At 45.5% G+C, this 23668-nt stretch overlaps 7 protein-coding genes and 1 non-coding gene across 8 annotated transcripts; 4 read left to right on the top strand and 4 right to left on the bottom strand.

The window, feature by feature from the left end:
* Positions 1 to 2467: 2467 nt before the first annotated feature.
* LOC128707982 (E3 ubiquitin-protein ligase TRIM37-like) lies at positions 2468 to 4211 on the bottom strand. The gene is made up of 4 exons (XM_053802939.1): positions 4192 to 4211; positions 3045 to 4118; positions 2790 to 2978; positions 2468 to 2717 (listed from the first exon to the last, which is right to left on the bottom strand). The coding sequence occupies exons 1-4, from the start codon at positions 4209 to 4211 to the stop codon at positions 2468 to 2470; spliced, it is 1533 nt and encodes a 510-aa protein (XP_053658914.1).
* Positions 4212 to 6687: 2476 nt separating this feature from the next.
* LOC128719026 (probable ribosome biogenesis protein RLP24) lies at positions 6688 to 7350 on the top strand. The gene is made up of 2 exons (XM_053812645.1): positions 6688 to 6768; positions 6847 to 7350. The coding sequence occupies exons 1-2, from the start codon at positions 6688 to 6690 to the stop codon at positions 7348 to 7350; spliced, it is 585 nt and encodes a 194-aa protein (XP_053668620.1).
* A 302-nt stretch (positions 7351 to 7652) lies between these two features.
* Positions 7653 to 9836, top strand: LOC128709474 (neither inactivation nor afterpotential protein G). Its single transcript, XM_053804472.1, has 5 exons — positions 7653 to 7812; positions 7873 to 8075; positions 8135 to 8383; positions 8440 to 9635; positions 9704 to 9836. Exons 1-5 carry the CDS (start codon positions 7653 to 7655, stop codon positions 9834 to 9836), a joined length of 1941 nt encoding a protein of 646 aa, XP_053660447.1.
* An 85-nt stretch (positions 9837 to 9921) lies between these two features.
* Trnad-guc (transfer RNA aspartic acid (anticodon GUC)) lies at positions 9922 to 9993 on the bottom strand. The gene has a single exon. It is a non-coding gene; the product is annotated as a tRNA-Asp (tRNA).
* Positions 9994 to 11741: 1748 nt separating this feature from the next.
* LOC128719044 (stress-associated endoplasmic reticulum protein 2) lies at positions 11742 to 12006 on the bottom strand. The gene has a single exon (XM_053812665.1). It carries the CDS (start codon positions 11968 to 11970, stop codon positions 11776 to 11778), a length of 195 nt encoding a protein of 64 aa, XP_053668640.1. The 5' UTR covers positions 11971 to 12006; the 3' UTR covers positions 11742 to 11775.
* A 2023-nt stretch (positions 12007 to 14029) lies between these two features.
* Positions 14030 to 14461, bottom strand: LOC128709371 (40S ribosomal protein S23). Its single transcript, XM_053804369.1, has one exon. The coding sequence runs from the start codon at positions 14459 to 14461 to the stop codon at positions 14030 to 14032; it is 432 nt and encodes a 143-aa protein (XP_053660344.1).
* Positions 14462 to 15129: 668 nt separating this feature from the next.
* Positions 15130 to 17926, top strand: LOC128706964 (exonuclease 3'-5' domain-containing protein 2). The gene is made up of 7 exons (XM_053801909.1): positions 15130 to 15335; positions 15425 to 15901; positions 15969 to 16106; positions 16186 to 16508; positions 16578 to 17127; positions 17191 to 17761; positions 17795 to 17926. The coding sequence occupies exons 1-7, from the start codon at positions 15130 to 15132 to the stop codon at positions 17924 to 17926; spliced, it is 2397 nt and encodes a 798-aa protein (XP_053657884.1).
* Positions 17927 to 19585: 1659 nt separating this feature from the next.
* LOC128710294 (sodium-coupled monocarboxylate transporter 1) lies at positions 19586 to 23414 on the top strand. Its single transcript, XM_053805344.1, has 10 exons — positions 19586 to 19791; positions 19854 to 20013; positions 21478 to 21543; positions 21610 to 21661; positions 21779 to 21846; positions 21920 to 22074; positions 22150 to 22399; positions 22463 to 22843; positions 22911 to 23092; positions 23165 to 23414. The coding sequence occupies exons 1-10, from the start codon at positions 19586 to 19588 to the stop codon at positions 23412 to 23414; spliced, it is 1770 nt and encodes a 589-aa protein (XP_053661319.1).
* The last annotated feature ends 254 nt before the right edge of the window (positions 23415 to 23668 follow it).

Raw genomic sequence — 23668 nt, 5'->3', positions numbered from 1 at the left:
GTTCAAGGCTGTGGGATTAAAATCCCCGCACCGTTTGGGTGCTGTTAAAAGCCTGAACGTTTTAATGGTTTTATGGAATATTGCAATTCCTTTTGTTTTCGCACCTTTTCCGCAAACACATTTCAACCATCATTGGAAGCATTCGCCGAAAAATGGTTTGTTTTCGTTGCTTGGTTTGCAGCGTGCAGCGAACGAAACTGAAGAAGCCTTAAACAAAAGACATCAATGCGTTTGGAAGCGAGAGGTTCGTCGCTTTGAGTGATGTGAACGCAAAACCCATGTCTCTAACCTATTTCCAGTCATAGAAATAAGCCTTGAACATCCCAAACTAGCAAATCTATTCGCTTCCCGCTAACATCGTGGCTCAGTGTAAACTCAGTCTAGTTTAACGTTTTGCGCAGGTACTGCCGTAAAGCGAATTTATGCACCTTGTGTGATAAGGCTATCGATGCCACTCATCGTATTCCGTTAATTACCAACCAACAGCTTCACCCGAAGCGAGCAAGGTTCCGTTTCAGCTTTTTGCTGTTGAAAACTCTCAACTTTTTGCGCTTAATTTTCCCTCGCTGCATCAAACAAAAAATATGCGAAGGTAACACTCCGATCATGGGTGATCGCGAGTAAAGACAGTTTTATTCCATTCCTGGCAGAGTGAATGGCAAATGGTGGAAGAAGAAAACCAGAATAAAACAAAAACATTTCAAACGATAGCCTAGTATCGTCTGCTTCATGTAGGATCGTTAATTTTATTACGCATCCCCTTGAACGCTAAGCTTGCGGATAGGTCAGTATACCTCGGCATGGTGGTGTAGATAAAAGCTGCGCGAGCTTTTCTATCAATCAGCCTCCATTGAGTCTGTCCAACGAACGGAACTCTCGCTCGCTTTCAAACGGCCATTTGGCCATGTTCCCCAGGGGGACTGTTTTAAAAGCCCAGGCCATTCTCCGCAGGTGGTAAATGGTACGAAACAAAATTATGTCACCCCGACACTTTCGACCGCACGTTGAATCCGGGCTCGGAATGGAACTGCGACGTTAAATGGTAGAAATTACTTCTAATTGAAGCTTCAATTGTAGCTGCGAAAGTGAAATTACTTTTTGGCACTACTAAGCATATTTTATCCGAGTAGACAAAATAACGGCTCGTCTAAGTGTACAAGGTTCGTAAAGTGTTTAGTGCGTAAAGAGAGTACTGAGTGAAAGGTATATCGTCTTATCTGTTAATAAACCGCCTGCAGTGTCAACATCATAAGGCTCATCTTTTTGCGCATCTTCCATTCGCATCCTGTGTCACCTTCGTCAGACATTCCATCTTTGATCATGTTTTTCTCATACTCTTCCGCATCAACTTCACTCTCCCGAGTGCATTGCATCGAAAAAAAAGGTACTACTTCGGTCCGCTTCCGCGTTCTTCAACGCGAATTTCCATTTCGCCCACACACACCGCACAACCCACCAACCGCTCAGTAGATCCATCCTTCCCACCCATTCCTATCGATGATCATGATCACAATGAAATTGCTCGCCAAACAGCGACCAACACACACACACAATATCTCGAATCCGGCTCCTTTCACGAACGACGATTATGATAATCGAACCATCTTCAGCGCAACCTTCACCGGCACTCGAACAGAACAGGTTTCCCCGGTTGCGTATGTGATGATCTCGCCAAAGGTTTTTCCTTCCTCCCTACAAGCCCACCCACTCCTCCCCACAAGATCCCGTCGCTTTAAATGGGGAAACATGTCCAAGACTTCCAAGACAACCCCGACTGATTGCAAATGATCGCACCGACGAAGTGTACTCGCGAAATTACCAACGTGGCACACGTTAGAGGTAGCACTTATGGTGTTGCATGCCAACAAGGAGTGGGAAATCAGGGGCAAGAAACGGTACCCAAAAAAAATGACACGCGCGTAGACGGTACGGCAGGCCGGTGGTCAAGCCGCAAATCAAAGACACTTTGGCAACGACCCCATCAACGAGTGATTACTTTTACTTTTTTTCCTACCGTCGGCGAAACATTTGATTGGATCGGTGTTGTTGTGTCGCATTGGTTTGTGTGGAGGGCAGCATAACATCATAACAATAAATATGTTTTTATATCCCTTGTTTCCCTTGCGCCTTTCTTAGGCGCACCTGCTAGCCGTACTGGGTGGGTTATGCACTGTTTATGGATCTTTTATTTGCATCTTAAAACACTAGCGCACAGACATATTGCTTATTTCACCATCAGTCTTTCGGGAGTTTCTAACACAATTTGTAAAATGTTTCATAAACAATGACAGGTGCCGCTTTCTTTTTGTAAACTATTTGTAAAATGCGCAAACCAAACTTGACAAGCTTCACAACATTATCACACAATCATCACACTAAATCACACATCACATCACACATCGCGCAAAAGGATTATAAACCTAATGGTAGTAAATTCTACAAAATTATCCTCCCTTCGCTTTCCCACTCACTGCTCACTCAAAGACTCATCAGCATCCAGGACGAGCTGTGCGTCGGTGGGCGAACATGGCCGTATGTTGTACAGTAGCTCCAGCGAATCATTATCGCGCACGTAGTTTTTCTCCAGTATCGTCGTGAGCGTCACGAAATCGCGCAAACCCCAGCCCTTCTGCGGTGTTCTGTCAAAGTACTGGCGAATGGTCTTGCTGATGGTCAGCTCCGGATCGAGATGTATCAGCTGGAACGTACATTCCATCCTAAAGTCGAGACGATACGTACAAAGTTAATCAATTGCTACAAAGAATGCAACGAGCGCCAACGCCACATACCAGCAAGGACTTCCCTGCACCAGCTCCAAGTAGATCCCGAAGTGATCCTCCGAGATCACACACCACGCCATGATGCGCCACGTGCGTCCCAAACAGTCCGAAAATTCATTCGAGTACACCTTGTTGTCGTCGAACGTGGAAAAGTTATGCACTACGAAGATACCAGTCTCGAACAGGTGCGGAATTTCACTGCAAAACAGAAGGTGTCGGTTGAGTGTTTCCCAAATTGACCGAATTCGCGGACTAACAACTCACATTTTTAAATTGGCCGGCACACGAAGTAGCTTGAAATCCTTTATCGGATTCATGCGGATCGCATTGCAAACGCTAAGAATGTTCGACTTCATCTGTATGAGCTCCGGCTTGCTGCAGAGCGTCATTTCGCAACGCATCGTTTGAAGCTTCAGGTCGATATCTTCCATTTCGTTCAGCAGGCTGTCCTGATGGGCACGCAGCTTCGCCAGCTTCTCGTCCTCCTGCCGATCGAGACTCTTCACTGCGGACACCATGATCGTTTCCAGCTCCTTCTGCTTCACGTGCTTCACCCGTCCGATCAGCGCTACGTTGCGATCGATCTTGCTGATCAGTAGCTCTAGCTTGTCCCGATAGTGCACTACCTTTTCCAGCTCGTTGTTCAGCACATCCACGTGCTGCTCGTAAGTCACGTGCAGTGCCTTGAACGTATGGTCCCGGTGTCGTCCCTCCGTGACATTCGTAGCGCATACCTCACAGATGCACTGCTTACACGTGGAACAGTAGAAGTTTACTATTTTACCGTGCATCGCACAGAGCTCGTTATCCGTTCCAGACTCCGTATTGATTGCCTGTTTCATCAGCAGCGCGTCCTCGGTATCGGAAGCGCTTAACGTGCGCAGCTTCTGCTGCAGCTTCTGAATATCATCGAACCAACGCACCTTCACGAGCTGATCGAGCTGGAGCACAATCTTGCAGTTCGGACAGCTTTTGCTAATGCCCGAATCGAGCCACTCCCCGATACAATCGTAACAGTACAGCTTCGAACACTGCGGGCACAGGTGAGGATCGTCCAGCCTGCCAAAGCAGATCGTACACTTGAAGATGTCATTGATGTGGGAGAGAACGTGATGGCGCGAGGTGGAGCATGTGGGGAGTTGCAGTGCCGACGAGGGAAAGGAAGTGTTGGACGTTGTCGGAATGTTGGACACGGTCGTACAGTTCGTGCCGACGGCATACGATGTGGAAGAGGAGGCTGAGGAGCTTGGAATGGACGTTGAATGCGATGAAGTCCCGTGCCGGCGGGACTCGTCGCTTCTATTGCTCGAGCTGGCCATACTAATCAGAGAAAAATCCCTGCAAATATACCAAAACAACGGCCTACTATTAGTCTCATCTTGGTGTAGTAACTGTGCGAAACTCATCATACTCAGCAAATGAACGATGCATTGCTTTTTTAGACGTAACCCGTTTCTTCACTATTTAACAAACATTAGCACACAAAATACGCGTCCATAGTATGGAGAGCAACAAGGACAACTAAAATGGCAACTGATACAGATGCGCTTATCTCACGCAAATGGTCATCGAACCTTCATCTCATTGCATGTCGTTATCGACCTAGCAAGTCTAGCGCTATAAAAACACAGATTTAGATATGCGAGGTGAGCGATAAGTTGGTTAATTTGACTTTTTCAAATTAGCTTAGGCAGTGAAGATAAATGCTGCTTCTTCATTGCTTCTGTTACAACCACAAAATGTCGCTAATGAGACTCACCCAGATATGCTATGATACAGATCAAGGTTTTGACGAGCTATTCATTTTAACCAGAAACAAGACAATTTAATTGCCTGGTGAAGTACAATATCATGCAAATTTTGTGAATAAAGCAGGCAAGATGTAAACTGGTACTGTAGTTAAACAATCAGTGCATGAACGCTGCTAAATGTGTCTCTTAAGCTCGCGCAAGTAATTATGTTGAGAAACAATCCCATTTGGCAATTTGCAAAGAAACATCCCTGTCAAGGTAAAGGTGATGTCAATGCCGCGTGCTTGCAACTTTAATAGCACCCGGGGCCCGCACTGCACTAACTTGAGGTGTGTTCTGCTCTTTACATTATAGACCATGTGTTAGTGCTGTGCGTGGTAATGTTCTTTAATATTAATAATATTTCCAAACAGTTAGGTTTTAATCAACCGTTTTCCATTTTAACCTTTACAGCAAGTATTCATTGAGTGGAAACTCAATTCATTGGTGGATAAATTAAGTAAAACTCCACCGTAAATTCGTGCAATACTTTTGTCTGGCAACGTCCGTATTTACAGTGGGCAACGAGTTGCAAACAATTCACAGCCAGAAACAAAGAGATGCGCGGATCATTACGACGTCGCGACACGAAACCTTCCCACTTCTCACTTTCGCTGTCAACGGGTTAGATAAATTGTGAACTGCACCGCCCGGTTGGTCGGTTTATTAGCATTTTCTCACTAAATAAAGACGAACGAGAAAACTGCTATTTCCCGTAGCAATTGTAATGCATTTCATGTTTCTTCTAAAACTGTTACCACGATCAATATTCGTTGATGCTTATACACGTTGCGCTGGCGTTGAACCAGTTACGGGCGATATTCATTTCCGGGATTTTCCGGCACATTTCGCGATTACATTATGCTGCAACACACAAACATTGGTTTACCAGATCGTGGCACATGGTACTCCACGTCCACAACGTACCGCAAGGCGAATACACATGCATTGGCTAATTTTATCAACTACTGAACAGGCTCATGTGCTCGCAATATGTTCAACCGAATGTTTATGCTGCTGCATGCTTACACACGTGTACGAGCTACACTTTTGTGAGTGAATTTTCACACCAATACACATGCACCATTAAACGGAATTAGACTGTTTTTCCTAACCACAAGTTCATGGCCCAAGTGCAACAATCTCTCAGGTATTCAGGAATGTTTTGTTAGATTTATCTTTCTGGAGTTGGTATACACACACAGCTGATGATCGTTCACTAGTACTTAAGCTTACCTAATGGCACTATTATTTTGAGTTAGAAAACAGCACGCGATTCTTCAATCTATACACTGCTTCTAGCCACCACTCTCGTTAATGCTCCCGAAGGGCGAAGAACAGAATCAATCCAATTCGATTTTCTAACGATCGTCACTTACACACCACAGGCGCGCGATGAATATCGTCTACCCGTACCATGATGGCATCTTGCCATGATTCGTAGTGTTCTTTTTCGTAGCTCTTTTAGCACGATAGCTCAGCGTTTATTCACGCACGACTTTAATATAGACTTCTTTGTTATATAGGCAGGCGATTGACAATGGGATATTCTACGTACAGCTGGACACAGTCGTTACGTTAGCGTCGAGACGCGCCACAAAGCGTTGCGTTACAACGTTCGAAGGGTTTCTTTATTTTTCTATTTTATGTATCATTTTGTTGGAACCAAAGATTAGGAATTACAACGAATTAAACAAACCTCCAAAAAAGCATGGTGCGATGAATTTTGAATCGCTCTGATCGTCATTAGTATACCCGCCAATAGATGGCGCTGCTAATTCAGCGATTAATATTGAGTAAACAAAAACCATAATAAACACATTATATTTACCTGGACCATAGCTTAAAGTAATCAAACGCATGTCAAGTACGTTTGTAATCATTTTTACGATTAAAAATGCAATTTATTTTCTTTTATTTTGGACTAATTGACACTGGTTACGTCAAAATACGATTCAACATGGCGTCCGCAATCCATTGTACACCAGCCTGCTCATGCGTACAGTCCTTTTTGACAGCAACAACACGCGTGCTACGACGGCGTGAATGGTGCAACAGAAATTTTAACAAAAATTAGTCAATATTTCTGTTAACAACGTTCTAAATACGCCGTAACCATGCGTATTGAAACGTGTTTCTTCTGCTCGAACAAAATCTTTCCCGGGCACGGGATGGTTTTCGTGCGCAACGACTGCAAGGTGAGTGAAGTCGATTGTTTACCCTGATACCATCCGCTCCAATCCGTGTTGCTTTTATTTGCTGCGCCACATCCGTAGGTATTCCGCTTCTGTCGCTCCAAATGCCGTCGTGCGTTCAACAAAAAGAAGAACCCGCGCAAGATCCGCTGGACCAAAGCGTACCGTAAAACGAACGCAAAGGAGTTGACGGTCGATCCGAGCTTCGAGTTCGAAAAGCGTCGCAACGTACCGGTGAAATACGATCGCGAGCTATGGAACAAAACGATCGAGGCGGTGAAAAAGATCAACGAAATCAAACATCGGCGCGAGTGTCACTTCGTTATGGAGCGTCTGCGAAAGGCGCGCGAGTACGAGATTCACCGCGACATCGTGGACGTACAGAAGAACATTTCCCTGATCCGGTCACCGGCCATCGGACTGAAGGAGCGTCGTGCGAAGGAGGAAGCGCAAGAGTCGGCCCTGCTGATGGACGTAGAAGCAGAGGCGGAAGAGGAAATCCAGTACGTCGATGCCCGCAAGCTCGAGAAGCAGCTCGAAGAGTCGGCCGCTTTCGAGGATGATGAGGAAATGCTTCGTGCGTAAAATCATGTGTGTATGTGTACTGCTTCGTTCGTTAAGGATTAGAGTGTAAGGAAGATATAAAACATGTTGTAAAAAAGAAACAAAGCTCCTGCGCAAACGAGTGGAAAGGTTGAAGGCAATAAAGCTGTTTCCACAGACTGTAATACATCAAACCAACATCATCGAAATTAGTAAAAATAGCTCCAGTCGGCATGTTTCACGCGCGTAATAGGATTACAGTTATCGACCAGGCTTGGTCGTCGCCGTCGCAAACGGGAAAATACATTACCATTAGGTCAGTATGCAGCGAACAACTGGACAGGATGGGTTGTTTAAAGAAATTGGTACTAGTTTCGCTCGTGACCACCATACTGCTTTGTAGTGCTTTGCTTTTGCTGTGGATATGGCTTGGGATGGAAACGATTCCCAATCAAATTCGCGATCCACACATCCTTCGCGAACGATCCTTCGATTACATTATCGGTAAAGTATATCATTCGAAGGAACTCCTATCATTGAGGCAATAATTACCCCGTTTTCTAGTGGGTGCTGGAACTGCAGGATGTGTGCTGGCTAATCGACTTTCCGAAAATCCGAACGTTACCGTCTTGTTGATAGAAGCTGGCGATACATTCGGCGCAGCCTCAATTATCCCACTGATCAGTACCGCCATGCAAGGCACCAAGTACGATTGGGCATTTCGGACGACACCACAGAAATATTCTTCACACGGTTTGGGTAACAATGTAAGTTACGGTGCTAATTGTTATCACACCGAAAATAACCAATATCGGAACACTTATAGCAACAACTCTTACCACGTGGTAAAGGATTAGGTGGATCGGGACAAATCAACTACATGCTACATTTCACGGGCATTCCGGAGGATTTTGAGCGTTGGGAGCAGTTGGGTGCACGTGATTGGAACTGGCACGCGATGAAACCTTACCTGGATAAGCTGAACCATCCAGGTGGGATGACCGATCAGTACGACGGTGATGATGACGACATTCAGGACTGCAACCAGGAGCTTACTGGTGAGGAGTTGTACGAGGTAAGACAACACGATAATAGGATTAACGTGAAATATAACCTATCTTCTAATTTTAGACAAACAACCACTACACATCGATTTTATCGGACAGTGACAAACACGCAAGCATTAACTTTTGCGCCCGGAAGCTTTCTTCCCGAAGCGGACACTTTTCCACCGAGGATCGTTTACACATAACGGAGGTAAACACTCGAGACTCTCTGTTGGCAGAAGTGTTTACAGAGACACCGCAAGAACTTGGCCAAGAGTATCACTTTCGACCCGCCCGCTACACTATTCGCAATGGGATCCGTTGGAGCAGTTACCATGCTTATCTGCGACCGGCTTTCGGTCGTCCTAATCTGTCCATTCTCACATCATCCTCCGTCGCAAAGGTCCTTTTCGATGACACCAATCGAGCGAAAGGTGTGACGGTGGTCGGCACAGGTCAACAATCCGTTAATATCTCTGTCGTTTGTGAAGTGATCCTTAGTGCTGGTGCGTTACACACACCACAACTCCTGAAACTCTCCGGCATTGGGCCGAAACTCGAACTACAACGACACCGTATCCAGCTGGTACACGATTCACCTGCCGTGGGTCAGAATTATTTCGACCATCTCAACCTGCCGCTGTTTGTGAGCATCAACGTCACGGCAAGTGTAACGATGGATAAAGTTTTATCGATCGATACGATCGTGCAGTATCTTAAGCACGGTCAGGGCGTTTTGGCTACAACGGCCATCGCCGGTATTGGAAGTCCTCACCATGGGCAGTATGGGATCATCCTTTTCGGGATGGGCAGTGTCGATGAGCAAGCGTTACGCCACGTGTCTAACATGAAGCAGGACACGTTTCGTGCGTTTTTCCCTTCGTATCAAAATACCAGCCAGGAAGGGTTCTTATTCCTAAGCACTTGCCATCAACCGTCCAGCCGTGGTGCTATCTTTCTTCGCGATCGTCACATCGACAGTGTACCGTTTTACAATCCCAACTATCTCAAAGATCGGACCGATATTGAGTGCATGATCAAAGCGATCCGATTGGCAGCGCGTACGGTTCGAACGGATGCATTTCGCCGGATCGGTGCACATCTACACTGGCCGGTTCTAAAACGCTGCTCGAACTTTGGACCACCGGTAAACAGTTCCGAGGAACCGTCAGATCGGTTTCTGGAGTGTATTCTACGTACTTCGGCCCTGACCGGGCATCATCCTGGTGGTACGGCCGCTATAGGACGGCATGGTGAGGCTGTAGTTGACAATCAGTTAAGGTCAGTATAGACTGTGTGGACTTGCTTTTTCAAATAATGAAGTTTTTCTTTTATGGTATTTTAAACAGAGTTTACGGAGTGCACGGTTTGCGTGTCGTTGATGCAAGTGTGTTTCCGGCACCTGTGTCTGGAACACCGAACTCGGTGGTGATTGCAGTCGCTGAGAAGGGAAGTGAATTAATAGTGCAAAGCGGTAGTTAATAGAAAGCATTCAAAGTGACATATATGTATTGAATAAGATGTACCGTTGATTAATAAAAATGAAGAAAAAAAACGAAAAAAGTTTCTCCCCGACGGGGAATCGAACCCCGGTCTCCCGCGTGACAGGCGGGGATACTGACCACTATACTATCGAGGACATGTCAGGAAGCGTGTTCAAAGCTAAACATAAACACTGAGCGTGACTTGTAGGATATGAGTTTTCACAATAGCTATCGACTCACAAACAGCTTCTATCACGTTTTTTACAGAAAAAAAACATTTAATGAAATATTCTACTTAAACATTTATTCATCTAAATTAAACAGCATTTTACAGCTTTGCTTCCACATGTAAATAGTAATCTTATTATAATAAAATGTATTATTAAATAGAAACATTTTTGCTCCGCTTTCCATCAAAAAATAATTTGAGCAAAACCAAAAAAACGCAAATTATCAATAATTCCCCTATGGCGATCCATGTTTCGCTGTAGATATGGAGGGCAGACGTATGAGAGCACAGGTTCAATCTGCTATCATCGTTACGCAGTCAATAATAACCACTTCATCCTGTTGCTGCGTAGATGTACGGGAGTTGGTTCGAATGTTTTTCAATGTCAACGACACTGGAAGGAGATAAGGTGGCTACGTTTGTAAACTGCGCCATCGTTTGCCAAAATAGGCTCCAATTGAACTCCCTGGAACGTGTAACACACGTTATGTTGGTGCAGGTGTCAAAAAAACCTGATGCCGATAATACACCTAAATGGCGCAAATTTTTGGTTTCGGAAGATTATTTCAGCATAAAGAAAAGTCAATACACTAGTAGTTTCCACATTGATAATATATAATTTTCACCAAATTAGTTTTGTCTGTTTTTGAGTGCTTCACTGCTTAATGTATACCATTACTTCAATGTTCCTGCGACCGCGGTTTCGCATCGAAAGTATACGAATAAGGAGTTGTCTCAGTGTAATTGTGTGAAGGGGGATATTTATTTTACGCGATTCGTATTGTTTTGGGTTATGCTTATCCACAGTGCTGCATTAACTTCATCGCACGCGGTACGTCCGACCTTGGTCTAGAAAAAGCAACGTTACGTTGTTGGTCTTTTTTAGATTCGGGAATTATCTGCTTCTGCTTCGATGCAACGACAGGTTTCACTCGGGGGCTCGATCCTTTAAGGCTTAGATCGCGCATGTGATGTGGCAGGCAAGGCTTTTGCGTCGTTTTGTTTCTGTGTTTACATACTTCCCACACCTACCATCTACGTACACGCAGAATGTTCTGGAGTTAATAAACTGCATCATTCGATTAATCTATCTGCGCCTGACATCCAGGGAGTGGAATTGTGCGAAATGTGTTTTTGAAATATCTGTTCACTTTTCTCTCGACCAAGCGCCTATTTCCTCCAATAAGCAATGCATTCCTGCTTCCGTTTTTGAATAGGCAGAGTTGGAAAAGCATAGAAGGAAAACTGTGTATTAATCTTAAGACAAAGACGATGTTTGCATCATACACGAATGCGTAGCCTTCGCAAGGTCAAAGTCATTCAAACAAAAAAAACAAAATTCGTATCAGTCAGTGCATGGAAGAACCTTCCAACATAGTCACATCACAATATTTTACAAACAGAGACAGGCATAATTTACAACAAAAAGCTTACACCAAGCGATCTTGGGGAAACTCGGTATCCGTAGCAGCGCAAACGCTTTGGAAACACGTAAACTAAAACAATACCTTAACACTCTTCGCGGCCGATCCGGCCCCATTCGGCGAGCTCATAAAAGTGGGAATGGAAAACAAAACGAGTGTATAGAAAAGGAAAAAGCAAAACATCGCGATTCCTCGTAAAACATAGAAGAAACGCGACAAGAGAACGAACGGTTTCATTGCAATCTGGCTGGCAAATCGATCGGTTGCGAGATCGATCGCCTCGCTTATGCTATACGAATCGATTGAATGATCTGGAATATCGCCGAACCGCACACGACGAAGATGAACAGGGCCAACAGCCAAGGTCCAACCGGATACTTTTCCTCGGTGTTCTTCGACGATTTGGGCACGTTGCCACGCATCGTGATGTTCTTGCTTGCCTTCTCGTTGGCAATGCGGATTCGCTGCTGTGGGGCCATCGTTCTGTTTTGCTGGTGAGGTGTTATCGGCTGTGAACACTACGAGAGAAGAGAGAAAGAAATCTGTGTCACGAAATGCACTATTGCTAAGACGTGTGTTAACGATGATAACATACCTAAATCGGGAAATGTGTTGTGCGTTGCGGAGGCGCTTTTGCTAACAGCAGTAGGCTATGGTTTGTTTCTGTGGGAAAGCGTGAAGAAAGCGTAGATGAGTATGCTTAGTAGACTTGTTAAGTCAATAAAAACGGCCACTATGAACTAAACTGCAACCACATGATTCTTTTCACCACTCGTACTTTCCATTCACATACTACGTAGTACACCCGCGCCTGTCGCTTATTTGCTTTCTTGTTATGGAGGAAAAACAGATTCGACGTGGCGCTCGTGTATATTCGTTTTCAATTAAAGGTTTTTCACAGTAATGTTTTATGCGACGATTGTATGATTACGTTGTGCGTAAGAGGTAATTTAATGTTTTTTTAGAGAATGGCAATCCAGCCGAACAAGCGAAAGTGGGCTGCCAGTTTGGTCGGGGAGGATGGAAACGATTCCTTTGCTTACACACAAAAGATTGAAAACACTGACGAAAGTTCGACTGGATTGTTTGATTTCGGTTGCTCACCGAGCGGGAACACTTACTGCAACTGACTTGACGCCGAGACACTTCCAAGTAAATAGAGGTCGGAATTTTTTGGTCTACGCTCTTGTTTCGTTGTGAAAATGCCGAAAATGAAACAAGCAAATGCGACGTGGCGACGGAGAAAATACACACACCATGACAAGTAGCCCTAAATGCACTGTGGGACATCTAGCACGGTGCACGTGCCAGTGAAGAGTGAAGACTGTAGTGGAAAAAAACATTGTGGTTATAATTTATATCGAGTGTTGCTACAAATACGATTAAAAATAGGAAAATATCAAACAAACGTAAAGATAATATTTATTTTTACTATTTTTCCATGAATTTCACAACTCCTTCCCAAAACCCATCCGCTCTATATACACCTCGAACAATCTCATCATACGAATTGATATTCAAGCTAGTTTTCAAGTTTATTTCTCATTCAAGATAACACGGTACAGTGGATTCTTTTTCTTAATTTTCTTTGGGAATTTAGGCCCCACAATCATTTTGTTATTTTGCTGCAAGCAAAACAATGCATGATAATCGATTGGATTCATTGAATTCAATACATATTCTACTCACAGAGAGCACAAATGGAAGCTAACTGGTCAATCTAGCTCTGGAAATAGAACACGAGCTTGAATGTTTCATGCTTCACTGTTGTTTATTATTGAGGAAGCCACCCTGATAAGTTATATTGGATACATCAGCGGTTAGTTATTAAATATAAACTATACAACACATCTCTGATAAATCCGAATTTTGTTGTATACCGGAGTAGACCTTTCATTGGAACCCAATCCTACGTTGTTGAACAACACCACCGCCTGAGTACTGCCGCAGATTCTTACCGGTTAAAATCACCTAATATCACCGCTCCAAGATCGAAAGAAATTCGGATTGAATGAGATGATAATGTATCATTCTAGTCTACAAATCTATACATGAACAATACCCGAGAAACTCTCTGAGGTATTGCTGTCGATTGATGTTCTGATTACTGTCGATTGATGTTCTGATTACTGTCGATTGATGACTATATTGTTTCCGCCTGGCATATCACCTTAGTTAGGGTTATGAACGATTCCATCCACTTGTTAACCCCTTGGATATTATGTTTTACTTTGTTTACATTCCACAAAACTTTGCGAACAATATCCCGTAAAATTTATATCGTTCCTTGAGTTTATCCTACAAATAAACAAATTTCTCAATATCACAACGACCAATAACACAGTGAGAGTCATATTCCATTTCAGAGGTACAAGATCCTTCCAGGCAGCTTGTATTTCTTCCTTTTTCGCACTTGCCTTACATTAATCGAATTCTTGTCCTGGCAACTGGTCCGTCACACCGGTGGAAAATCAATGACCATCCATAGCCATCGAACCGCGCTGGACCAGATCCATCGCAATCTTCCTTCTTTTCAGCTTACGAACGCGGACGCTCCTTCTTCTCCTTGTACAGAGCCAACAGCGAAACGTTGGCCACCTTCACTACCTTGAAACGGACTCCGGGAATATCACCGACGGCGTGACCCTTACGACCGAAACCGGCAACTAGCACCTCGTCGTTCTCCTCGATGTAGTTCAGGCAACCATCCCGGGGCACGAATGCGGTGATCTTCTTGCCATTCTTGATGAGCTGCACACGGACGCACTTGCGGATGGCGGAGTTGGGCTGCTTAGCTTCGACGCCGACCTTTTCCAGCACGATTCCCTTGGCGTGAGAGGCTCCGGCGAACGGGTTGGACTTCCAACGTGTACCCAAATGGGCCTTCTTGTAGTCCTTATCCGCCCAACGCTGATCGCGCCGGTGTCGGATGTGTTTGCGGGCGGTACGAATTCCACGTGGTTTACCCATATTTAATGGCGTCTGAACCGAACGAAAACTTGCGACGAAAAGAGCTAGCGATGCGTTGACAGCAGCCAAAGGGAACCCGCTTGACGTTCATCGAAATTTTGACACCTTGACGGATGTCGCCCAAGCTAACTAGAGGCCATTGGGATTGAATTACCTTGGGCAATGGAAAAGCACTTTTCCCGCGTTGGGGTGAACGTAATTTCTAAATGTGTGGTTTACTTCTAGATTTTTTTCTGCTTCACGAAAAATTGTTTCCCAATGAGAAGAACCCATGATTGTAATTTTAAAAATTCGCTCTCGTCCTGATGGTTCACCAACGACGGAGCGAGTTTGAGGTTACTGCTGTCATAACAACACACATTCATACGAATACGCACGAGCTGCGCACAAGTTTTGCATTTTTTACGCACTGATGAATTTGGAAAAAGGTCCTGCCAGACAGAGGGTGATTCTATCGTGCTTGTCTTCTTGATGTAATTAATTTCTTTTCCCCAAACTGTTCGGGTGCACTTTTTTGTTCTTTTTGATGTGCAAGAAAGACAAGTTCGTGCAAACCCTACGGTCAGTAAACGTGAAAAGATACAATCACGCAGCAAATTAACGCGGAGAAAAACTTGCATTCATGTTGGGAACGTTGGCGGTCCGCTGACCGACTGGGGGTGTTATAAATGTTGACCCAGCGAGAGAAAACCGTGGTTTCTACTGCCGTCATAGCAGCCGTAGGTGTCGGTGTACTGTTCGTACTATCACGCTACCGCCGTGGCATTATGAGTCGGCTGAGGGCACTGAACCAACGGGATCCGCTTCGTGGACAGCAGGTGCACATCATCAATACGACCGATGACTGTCGCATAATTGTGGAGAAGCTACAAAGGTAAGGATCGATCGAAGATATTATGCATACTTTCACACACACACATTCAGATGGCATTGAATTAATCACGCTAACGTTAAATCCCACAGACACTGCAAGGAGTACAATGTGCTAGGATTCGATTGCGAATGGGTCAGCTATCAGGGAAAGAGACGACCGGTAGCCCTGCTTCAACTCGCCTCCCATCGTGGCCTCTGCGCCCTGATACGGCTGTCTATGATCAACAGGATACCACAGGAACTATACGATCTTCTAAATGACGACAATATTATCAAGGTAGGGGTGTCCCCGTACGAAGATGCGCGCGTACTACGGGAAGATTACCGGCTGAAGGTGGAAAGTACGCTCGATTTGCGATATATGGCAGAACAGGCTGGACTGGAGCCGCTCGGAATAGCGCGTCTGGCCAACGAGGTGCTAGGAATAACGCTGGACAAACATTGGAAAATCCGGTGCTCCGATTGGGAGACGCCGGAGCTGTCCGAAAGACAAGTTAAGTATGCTGCCAGCGATGCCCACGTGGCGGTGGAGATGTTCAAAAAACTATCGTACAAACTAGTCCCTCAGTAAGTAGAAGCAAAATAGGCTGTGGTGAGAGTGTTCGATACTAATTCCAGCTTCTCTGAATCCTAGCTACCCATGGACAAGCCGAAAGGTAGTGCTTGAACAGGTGTTGGAGGAAATGGATTGCTTCATGGACCAACCGCACAATAATCGCAGATCTAAACCGGGAGGAAGCTCCAAAGCGAAGAAGTTACTCCAAGCCCAAAAGTAAGTGAAAGTCCCACCACATACGCGTCGATGCGGAACCGAACCACTAAATGGCAATCGGGTTTTCCTTCGTTTACAGTAATCAGAAAACGAACAAACGATACCACTCAACACGCTCGAAGCCACTGTACCACAACTGTTTGATGCAGGCTCCTGACGGTGAGCTGCTGTGCACGTGTGATCGACGCAAGGCGGAGTGGTATGTCCAGCGTGAGCTTGGTGATCTTGTGAGCGAGGATCCGTACACGGTGCGGTTGCGGTTTGAGCCCGCCGGCCGGGCAGTGGATGAGGCTGGGAAATACTATCTGCAAGCGAAAGAAAACATATGTGTGGTGTGTGGGGCAAAATCAAGCTTCAACCGCAAGAACATTGTGCCGCGAGACTATCGTAAACATTTTCCTGGTACGTATATCCTTACCATGTTACATTAGAAGCGTGTCATAACCAATCGATCGCGTTGAATCATTTTAGTAGTAATGAAAGAGCACGTTTCGCACGATGTGCTGCTGTTGTGTGCGGACTGTCACCAGAGAAGCAGCCTTTGCGACGAACGACTGCGCCAGGAATTAGCCGAGCTGTGTAATGCACCTCTTCCGGGTCAAAAGAATGGTTCGAAGGAGATTCGCATTGAGTCCATGGCGGAGATTCGGAAGGCAGCACGTGCTCTGCTGAATAGTGCCGCAAAGATTCCTCCAGAACGGAAACAGGTACTCGAGGAGCGACTACTATCGTTACTGAACAGTTTGGGATCCGAGGCCACGGGAGAAACGGGTCTGTCCGATACATTGACCGGACCACAAATCACGGAGCTCACACATACCTTGCTGGAAGAGTACAGTAACATTGATGTATCGGTTCGCAACGAGCTGTATTGTGCGCACGGTGAGCGTGTGGTAGAGCACTTCAAGAAGACTCCGGGAGGATTAATGCAGCTGGAGCGCAGATGGCGGGAACATTTCCTCGACACAATGCGTCCAAAGCATTTGCCACAGCTTTGGTCGGTAGATCACAACTACAAACGGTAAGCATTCGACTTTTCTCATTGTATCGGCACAAATTAATTATCTATTCTCTTTGTTGATAGACTTGAAATCCGTGCCGTCGAAGGGAGAGTGAATGTTGAGGATCTCGCGATTGCCGGCATCAGCCTCAATTCTTCACCTTCGACCTCGGCAACATATTCGAGCCGATCGTACAGCTTTACGAACATCTCACATACCAACGGGAGCCGTACGAACAGTGGCATTGGCACCACAGATAATCCTGCAACATCGACTCGATTTTACTCGAATGAACAATCGCAAAGCACTAACGGACACACCGGCACTATAACGGGCGCTTCGCCCTACACAACACAGTACAAATCGATTGTTCAGCCACGACCCGACGCTCGATGGTCAATGGGAACCGATGACACAACGTCCGTCGATCCGACACAGTTTAAAACGATCCACAACCAATCAACGCTTCCGCACTATACCGATCAGGGCGCAGCGGGACCGTTTCTACAGGTAGACAGCGAACCGGCAACGGAGCGAGATTTTGCATCGCTTCAGCTCACTTACGATAGTGACGATTCCAACTCGACCCTTTCGCAACCGTCGTCTACGCTGCTCAACTCCAACGGTGTGTTCCCGGATGAGGAGGACGAGGATGTGGAGGATGGTTTGAATAACGGTGGCCAAGAGGACGAAGAAGCTGACGAGCGTTGTTTGAACGCGGTTGACAGTCTTGCGACCGATAGTTCTTCCTCGTCCAATGCGGCCAGAGCAAATCAAGGCGAACATCAGGCCACTGCACGCAGTCACCAGATGGCTTGATAGATGAGCAGGTGTGAGAAATAGGAGAATCCACTCCGATAGAGGCAATATATTTTTGAACCGAAGCAAAACCCACTATCGTAACACCGGCTAGGTACAAGCATCTTAACAATGCGACCGTTTTCACACAAATGTAACAAATAACGCATACATATAAATTATAATCAGCGTTGGTTGTAAACCACAACTACTGATTTTGTCTTTCCGTACATTCCTTTCGCTCTCGGCGGCGCACCTGGCCAAAGCGGGGAAGTAGTCACAGATGAGACCGAAAGTGAATTTGTTCACACAAATTACCCCAACGTTCTGGTATGCTGCCAAATATTCGGGTTGGCATTCGTTTTACTGCAGCGAAACAACATCAACGACAGCAAATAAAATAGTGTCCACATTTGAATGAGAATTTCATACAGCCTCTGCCCAGGTGCAACCCGGTAGACGACAGAATGCGATTACATGTGAAATGTCCCTGCCTGATGCTTCTGGCGCACCGTTTTAATTTCATTCACGAAACGTAGTGCGGTTATTTCAGCGTTCTTTGATAAATAGGATCATTAATGGTAAAATTAACCAATGCATTGCCGATCGATCAATCTCTATCTACTCACCTGTGCGAGCCCGCAATTACACATTCCACTACCTTGACCTTCAAAATGGAGGGTAATAAGTGTGCACATGTTCTGGCAACTCTCCGGTAATGTCTATACATTGTAGACTGGCAACAATTTTTCGGCAACAGGGGGATACTCATCGAATGTGCGGCTAAGAGGGTCGGCAACCGTTTCGACATGCATTTCGCCGAGATTACACCAACACATATGGCACACGAATGAAGTCTAAAGGGTGCATTGGTTAGGATTGAAGAGAGAAAGAGGGCATGGCAGGTTGGATACACAATTGATCGTAATTCATTCAGGCAAGTTAAGCTAAATCCGTTTATGTACTTAACTGGGTCCGGGGCTAACATCTAAGTCTGGAGGGTACTCACTGCCCCACGCTTTTGCAAGCTTACATAGCGATCCTCTAGCATTGATCCTCCCTCCTCAAGACAACAGGATGATGGATAAGCCGTTAACTTCAATCGAACCAATTTTAGCATCCGAGCTAACACGTGCGCGCTGGACAAATCAGAGCAAAGACAGTTTGTTGGGATAATATTTAGCACCACCTGCCGGTCTACATGCATTCGCCGTTGTCTGCCCTGCTATCTTTAGTCGCGGTACATCCCCCTTACACGTTTGTGCACAGTCTGCCAGATTATATTGACCGTGTCCGTCTGCTCGTACACTAATCCCTGCCCTGGTGGATACGTACGTAGTTGTGAGAGGGCTAGCACATCGAATAACGGTCGTTCGTCTAATGATTGCGATGTGTGGTGCGCGCGCTCAAACGTGGTCACCTCCGAGGACAGCTCGCAGTTGCCAGCTGTTCGCGGGTGAGGATCAAACACTGCGCGCCAAGACGGTTCGCGAGCACATCATTTGCATTGCTTGCGTACCAAACCTGTATAGATGTGCGCCCAGAGCTTCCGGTTTTGGTGCGATCCTTTTTGGTCCGTGTATGTGAGTGTTTCTTGACGAGTGTGTGCATGAGTAGAGTGTCCGATTGGTGACGTGTTGGTGTCCGTTGCTAGTTCCTCCTCGCTACGAATCAAGGACGATGACAACGGAGCTGGAGGATATTGTCGAGCATATGAGGCGGTTCGCCTGGCCGGATTACCTGGTGTTCGTGTCTATGCTGCTGTTGTGCATACTGATAGGAGTGTATTTCGGCTTTGTGCAACGGAAACCAAACACCGAGTCCGAATATCTGATGGGCGGTCGGACGATGCTGGTGTTTCCGATCGCGCTGTCCCTTATCGCTAGGTGAGTGTGGGAAGGCATTCCATCGTGAGCTAGCGACTACTGACAGACAAACCGTATTCCAGCTTCATCTCCGGCATTACCCTGCTCGGTCTACCGACCGAAGTGTATTCCTTCGGTATTCAGTACGTGTATGTAGCGCTTGGAGTCACCCTGATGGGGTTTGTGATGGGTTTCATCTACCTGCCCGTATTTCACAAGCTTAACATCACATCAACCTACGAGGTAAGGACTTTTGGCAATTACTTGAAGATCGTCTTTAAACACAAGTTTAAAATTCACAGCGCAGCTTTATCCACTATTTTTACGAACCCACATGATGAATCAGCTTTATCCCTCTAATGTTGCGATTCCCTCTTCGTAACCTCTAGCATCAATTTGATAAAATGGGGTATGAAACGATTACCTAATTGAATCAAATTTAAATTTATACTCTTTCTATGTCACGGATTGCGCGCACATTTCACCCACAGCAAGGTTGAAATTTTCCCCCTTTTTGAGGTGACCCACACGAGACAGAACAGTCTTCCCCACACTATATCAATCATGGTTATAATCTAATATGCGCATGCATTGCTTTAGATTTTACTACGTTAAACAGCAATTTAATATCGCCCCAAAGCTTATGACGATGTAAGATTTACAGGCAGAACGGACACAATTGTTCGTTGGACAGGAATAAAGCAACGATAGTACAACCACCGCTAAGAGGAGGCTGCAAATCGGTACACGATCGTGTGCCAAACCGGAAATAGTGAAAGTGTGCCCGGTTTATTTTCAAAGCGATCTGCATGCATATAGAACTACCCGAATCCGGGTTCGATCGGTGATCGGGTCGTGTGTCTGCCCGCTGCCAGTTTCATTCAAAATGTCCACCATGTGCTTCGGAAAGGGAGCTACCAAATGCGTCTCGTGCCCAACGATGACGGCACTGGGCGGCTGAGTACTAGAAGAGCGGTTCGTTGGCACTCAATTAGATTGATTGTTATTTCAACCATGTTTCTGTGTCCTCGCCTAGGGGCGGTTTGTAGCGTGGATTTACCGGGCGTTAATCTGCTGTCTAATTCGATGATGGATAGCGGTTTACGACGCTGCGCTGTTTCAAATTAGGAAAGGACCCCAATTTGCCGCAGTTGGACGAATAAATTGTTCATTATAGCAGTGGCGGCATGATTATTTCTGTGGCCGTAAAGTATGAAGATCATCCGGAAAGTGTAAAATAAAATTTGATTCTTGGGCATATTCCTATTACTGGCACATCACATCGAACCATGGGGCCGTGTGTACTCAATTGCAAGTCTAAGAAATGGTTAGGCTTTTCAGTGTCAGGAATCTATGAGTTGGGAAAGATTTGATCAGTAGTATTTTTCTTTGAAGATATTCATTCTGACAGTGTGCAAGTTCCTACCCAGGCCAGACATCTTTTCAGGGTCTTCTAGCGGAGACCTAAACTTGTCGTTGCACTGATAGGACGATTGGGCGTCATATATAGAGCACAGTATAGTAGTGTATACTGTATAGTCAATTGTAGGGTTGTGATTGATCTGGATGAATGTTGGCTCCTTGATACATTTTAGCGTTCAATTTGATATGTTTAGAAGTGACTACGTCCGGGGAACTGTCATTTGCATTGAGGTCTCACAGCATTCTGCTAGTTTTTTTTACTACAAAACTTATTGTCTCTTTCAGTATCTGGAGACACGGTTTGACCGTCGATTACGAATGTTTGGGTCGGTTATGTTTACCATCATGAATGTGAGTAAAATGGGTGACCTTTGCCCATACAATGCACAATTCATGGATTTTATATTTTCTTTTCAGATTGGCTATCTTCCTATCGTCATTTACGTGCCGGCGTTAGCTTTTAATCAAGGTATTTTTATCTCCCTGTTATATTATATGAGAATCTTGTAAAACATTTCACCTTACTTTCTTTACAAACTTACACTTTCTGTCCTTGTGTAATGTGTTCTGCGCGTGTTCGTTGCAGTAACTGGAGTAAATATTCACGTCATAACACCTATCGTTTGTATTGTCTGCGTGTTCTACACCTGTGTGGTAGGTTTACTGTCGGTTTGCTGTGCCCAAGTGCTTCTGGACTAACTATCTGTTTCTTGTTACCCGTTCGCAGGGAGGCCTTAAAGCCGTCGTGTGGACCGATGTGGTGCAAACGTTCTCCATGTTCGGTGCACTGGTTCTGGTAGCGATAAAGGGTACGATCGATCTGGGAGGATCAGATGTTGTGTTTCGAAGCGCATGGAACACGGGACGATTGGAAAGGCCCAAGTAAGTTAATTGGTTGTAAAACGACAGTTTAACATTTTGTTAAGCGTGCTTTGTCCTATTGCTCATTATCGGTAGCTTCGATATAAATCCAACCACACGACACACGTTCTGGTCACAGCTGATCGGTGGATTCGTGTACTGGCTGCAAACGAATGCCGTCAGTCAGAATATGATCCAACGATACTTATCACTTCCGTCGGTTGCCGCTGGACGACGGGCTCTATGGATTTTCGTGTTCGGCGTGTGTCTGCTTATGTCACTGTGCAGCTACTGTGGACTACTGATTTACGCCACATATCAAAACTGTGATCCGCTTACTACCAAGGTAAGTAATATCTGTAAAAACTTGCTGCCGATCGTACGATTAACGGCGGTGGTTTGATTACAGCTCGCACGGGCCAAGGATCAACTGTTGCCCCTGTTTGTGATGGACATTCTCAGGGATCTTCCCGGTCTATCGGGTTTGTTTGTTGCCGGAGTGTTTAGTGCAGCGCTCAGTTCTCTTTCCACCTGCCTCAACTCCATGTCGGCCGTGATTTTAGAAGACTTTGTCAAACCGTTCGTACACAAACCACTGTCCCAGCGTACGATCAACTGGATCATGCGTTCGGTTGTCGTGGGTGTTGGTGCACTCTGTGCCGCGCTCGTGTTCGTCGTCGAAAAGATGGGTACGGTACTGCAGTTGACGATGAGCTTGGAAGCGATCACTAATGGGCCACTGCTGGGAACGTTTACTATCGGTATTCTTATCCCGTGGGTCGAATCCAGGGTAAGTGGGTGATTGTGGGGTAGATGTAAATGGTACATTCTTAACCGCTTGAAACACGCCATTTCAGAGCGCTCTTACCGGTGGCATTTTCGGGGTAATATTCATGTCCTGGTTGAGCTTGAAGGCACAGTATTGGGTGGCGACCGGTACGATAGTGTTCCCACACAAACCGATGTCGGTCGATGGTTGCACGTACGAGTTCGACCGTTCCATGATAAACGCCACTAGTACGAGCGTGTACACAACTGAGTGAGTGAACTTTTGGCCGAATTCGTTACGGTTGGTGACAATATTAAACGATTCGAAATGCATCTTTTTCAGCGATATTTTCCCACTGTTTCGCGTGTCGTACATGTGGTATACATTCCTCGGAGCGGCTGTTACCATTCTGGTTTCGTTGCTTTGCTCTGTATTGATCTTTGGACGTAACGATCCAAAGACAGTTTCGCCCGACCTGATGGCTGGCTTTGTGCGTCGCTACATCCATGGACCGGACGCTACGTTGAACGATCGAGGTGCATCAAACACATGTGGCAAAAATGGCAAAACGTTACACGAATCTGCATTGTAATTCGATTTACACTAGGCTGCCGAGAGGGTTGGAAGTCATCTGGTAAGTTGTTGTTTAGTATTTGCTGTAAGATAAAGTGTTTGGCGATGGCACTATGCGAACCAAACAAGATTAATGTATTGAATATGGAATAAAATCTTATACCGAAATAGTAAAAATGAGACCCTCCTGGTGTTCACTACCTACAAAACCATTACTCTTCACTATTGTTTCTTTGGTTCTTTCATTACATTGGTTATAATTGAGAGCTTGTT

Source organism: Anopheles marshallii, chromosome 2 (assembly GCF_943734725.1).
Source record: "Anopheles marshallii chromosome 2, idAnoMarsDA_429_01, whole genome shotgun sequence".
NCBI classification, from domain to species: Eukaryota; Metazoa; Arthropoda; class Insecta; order Diptera; family Culicidae; genus Anopheles; species Anopheles marshallii.
This window is presented reverse-complemented; position numbering and strand designations above follow the sequence as displayed.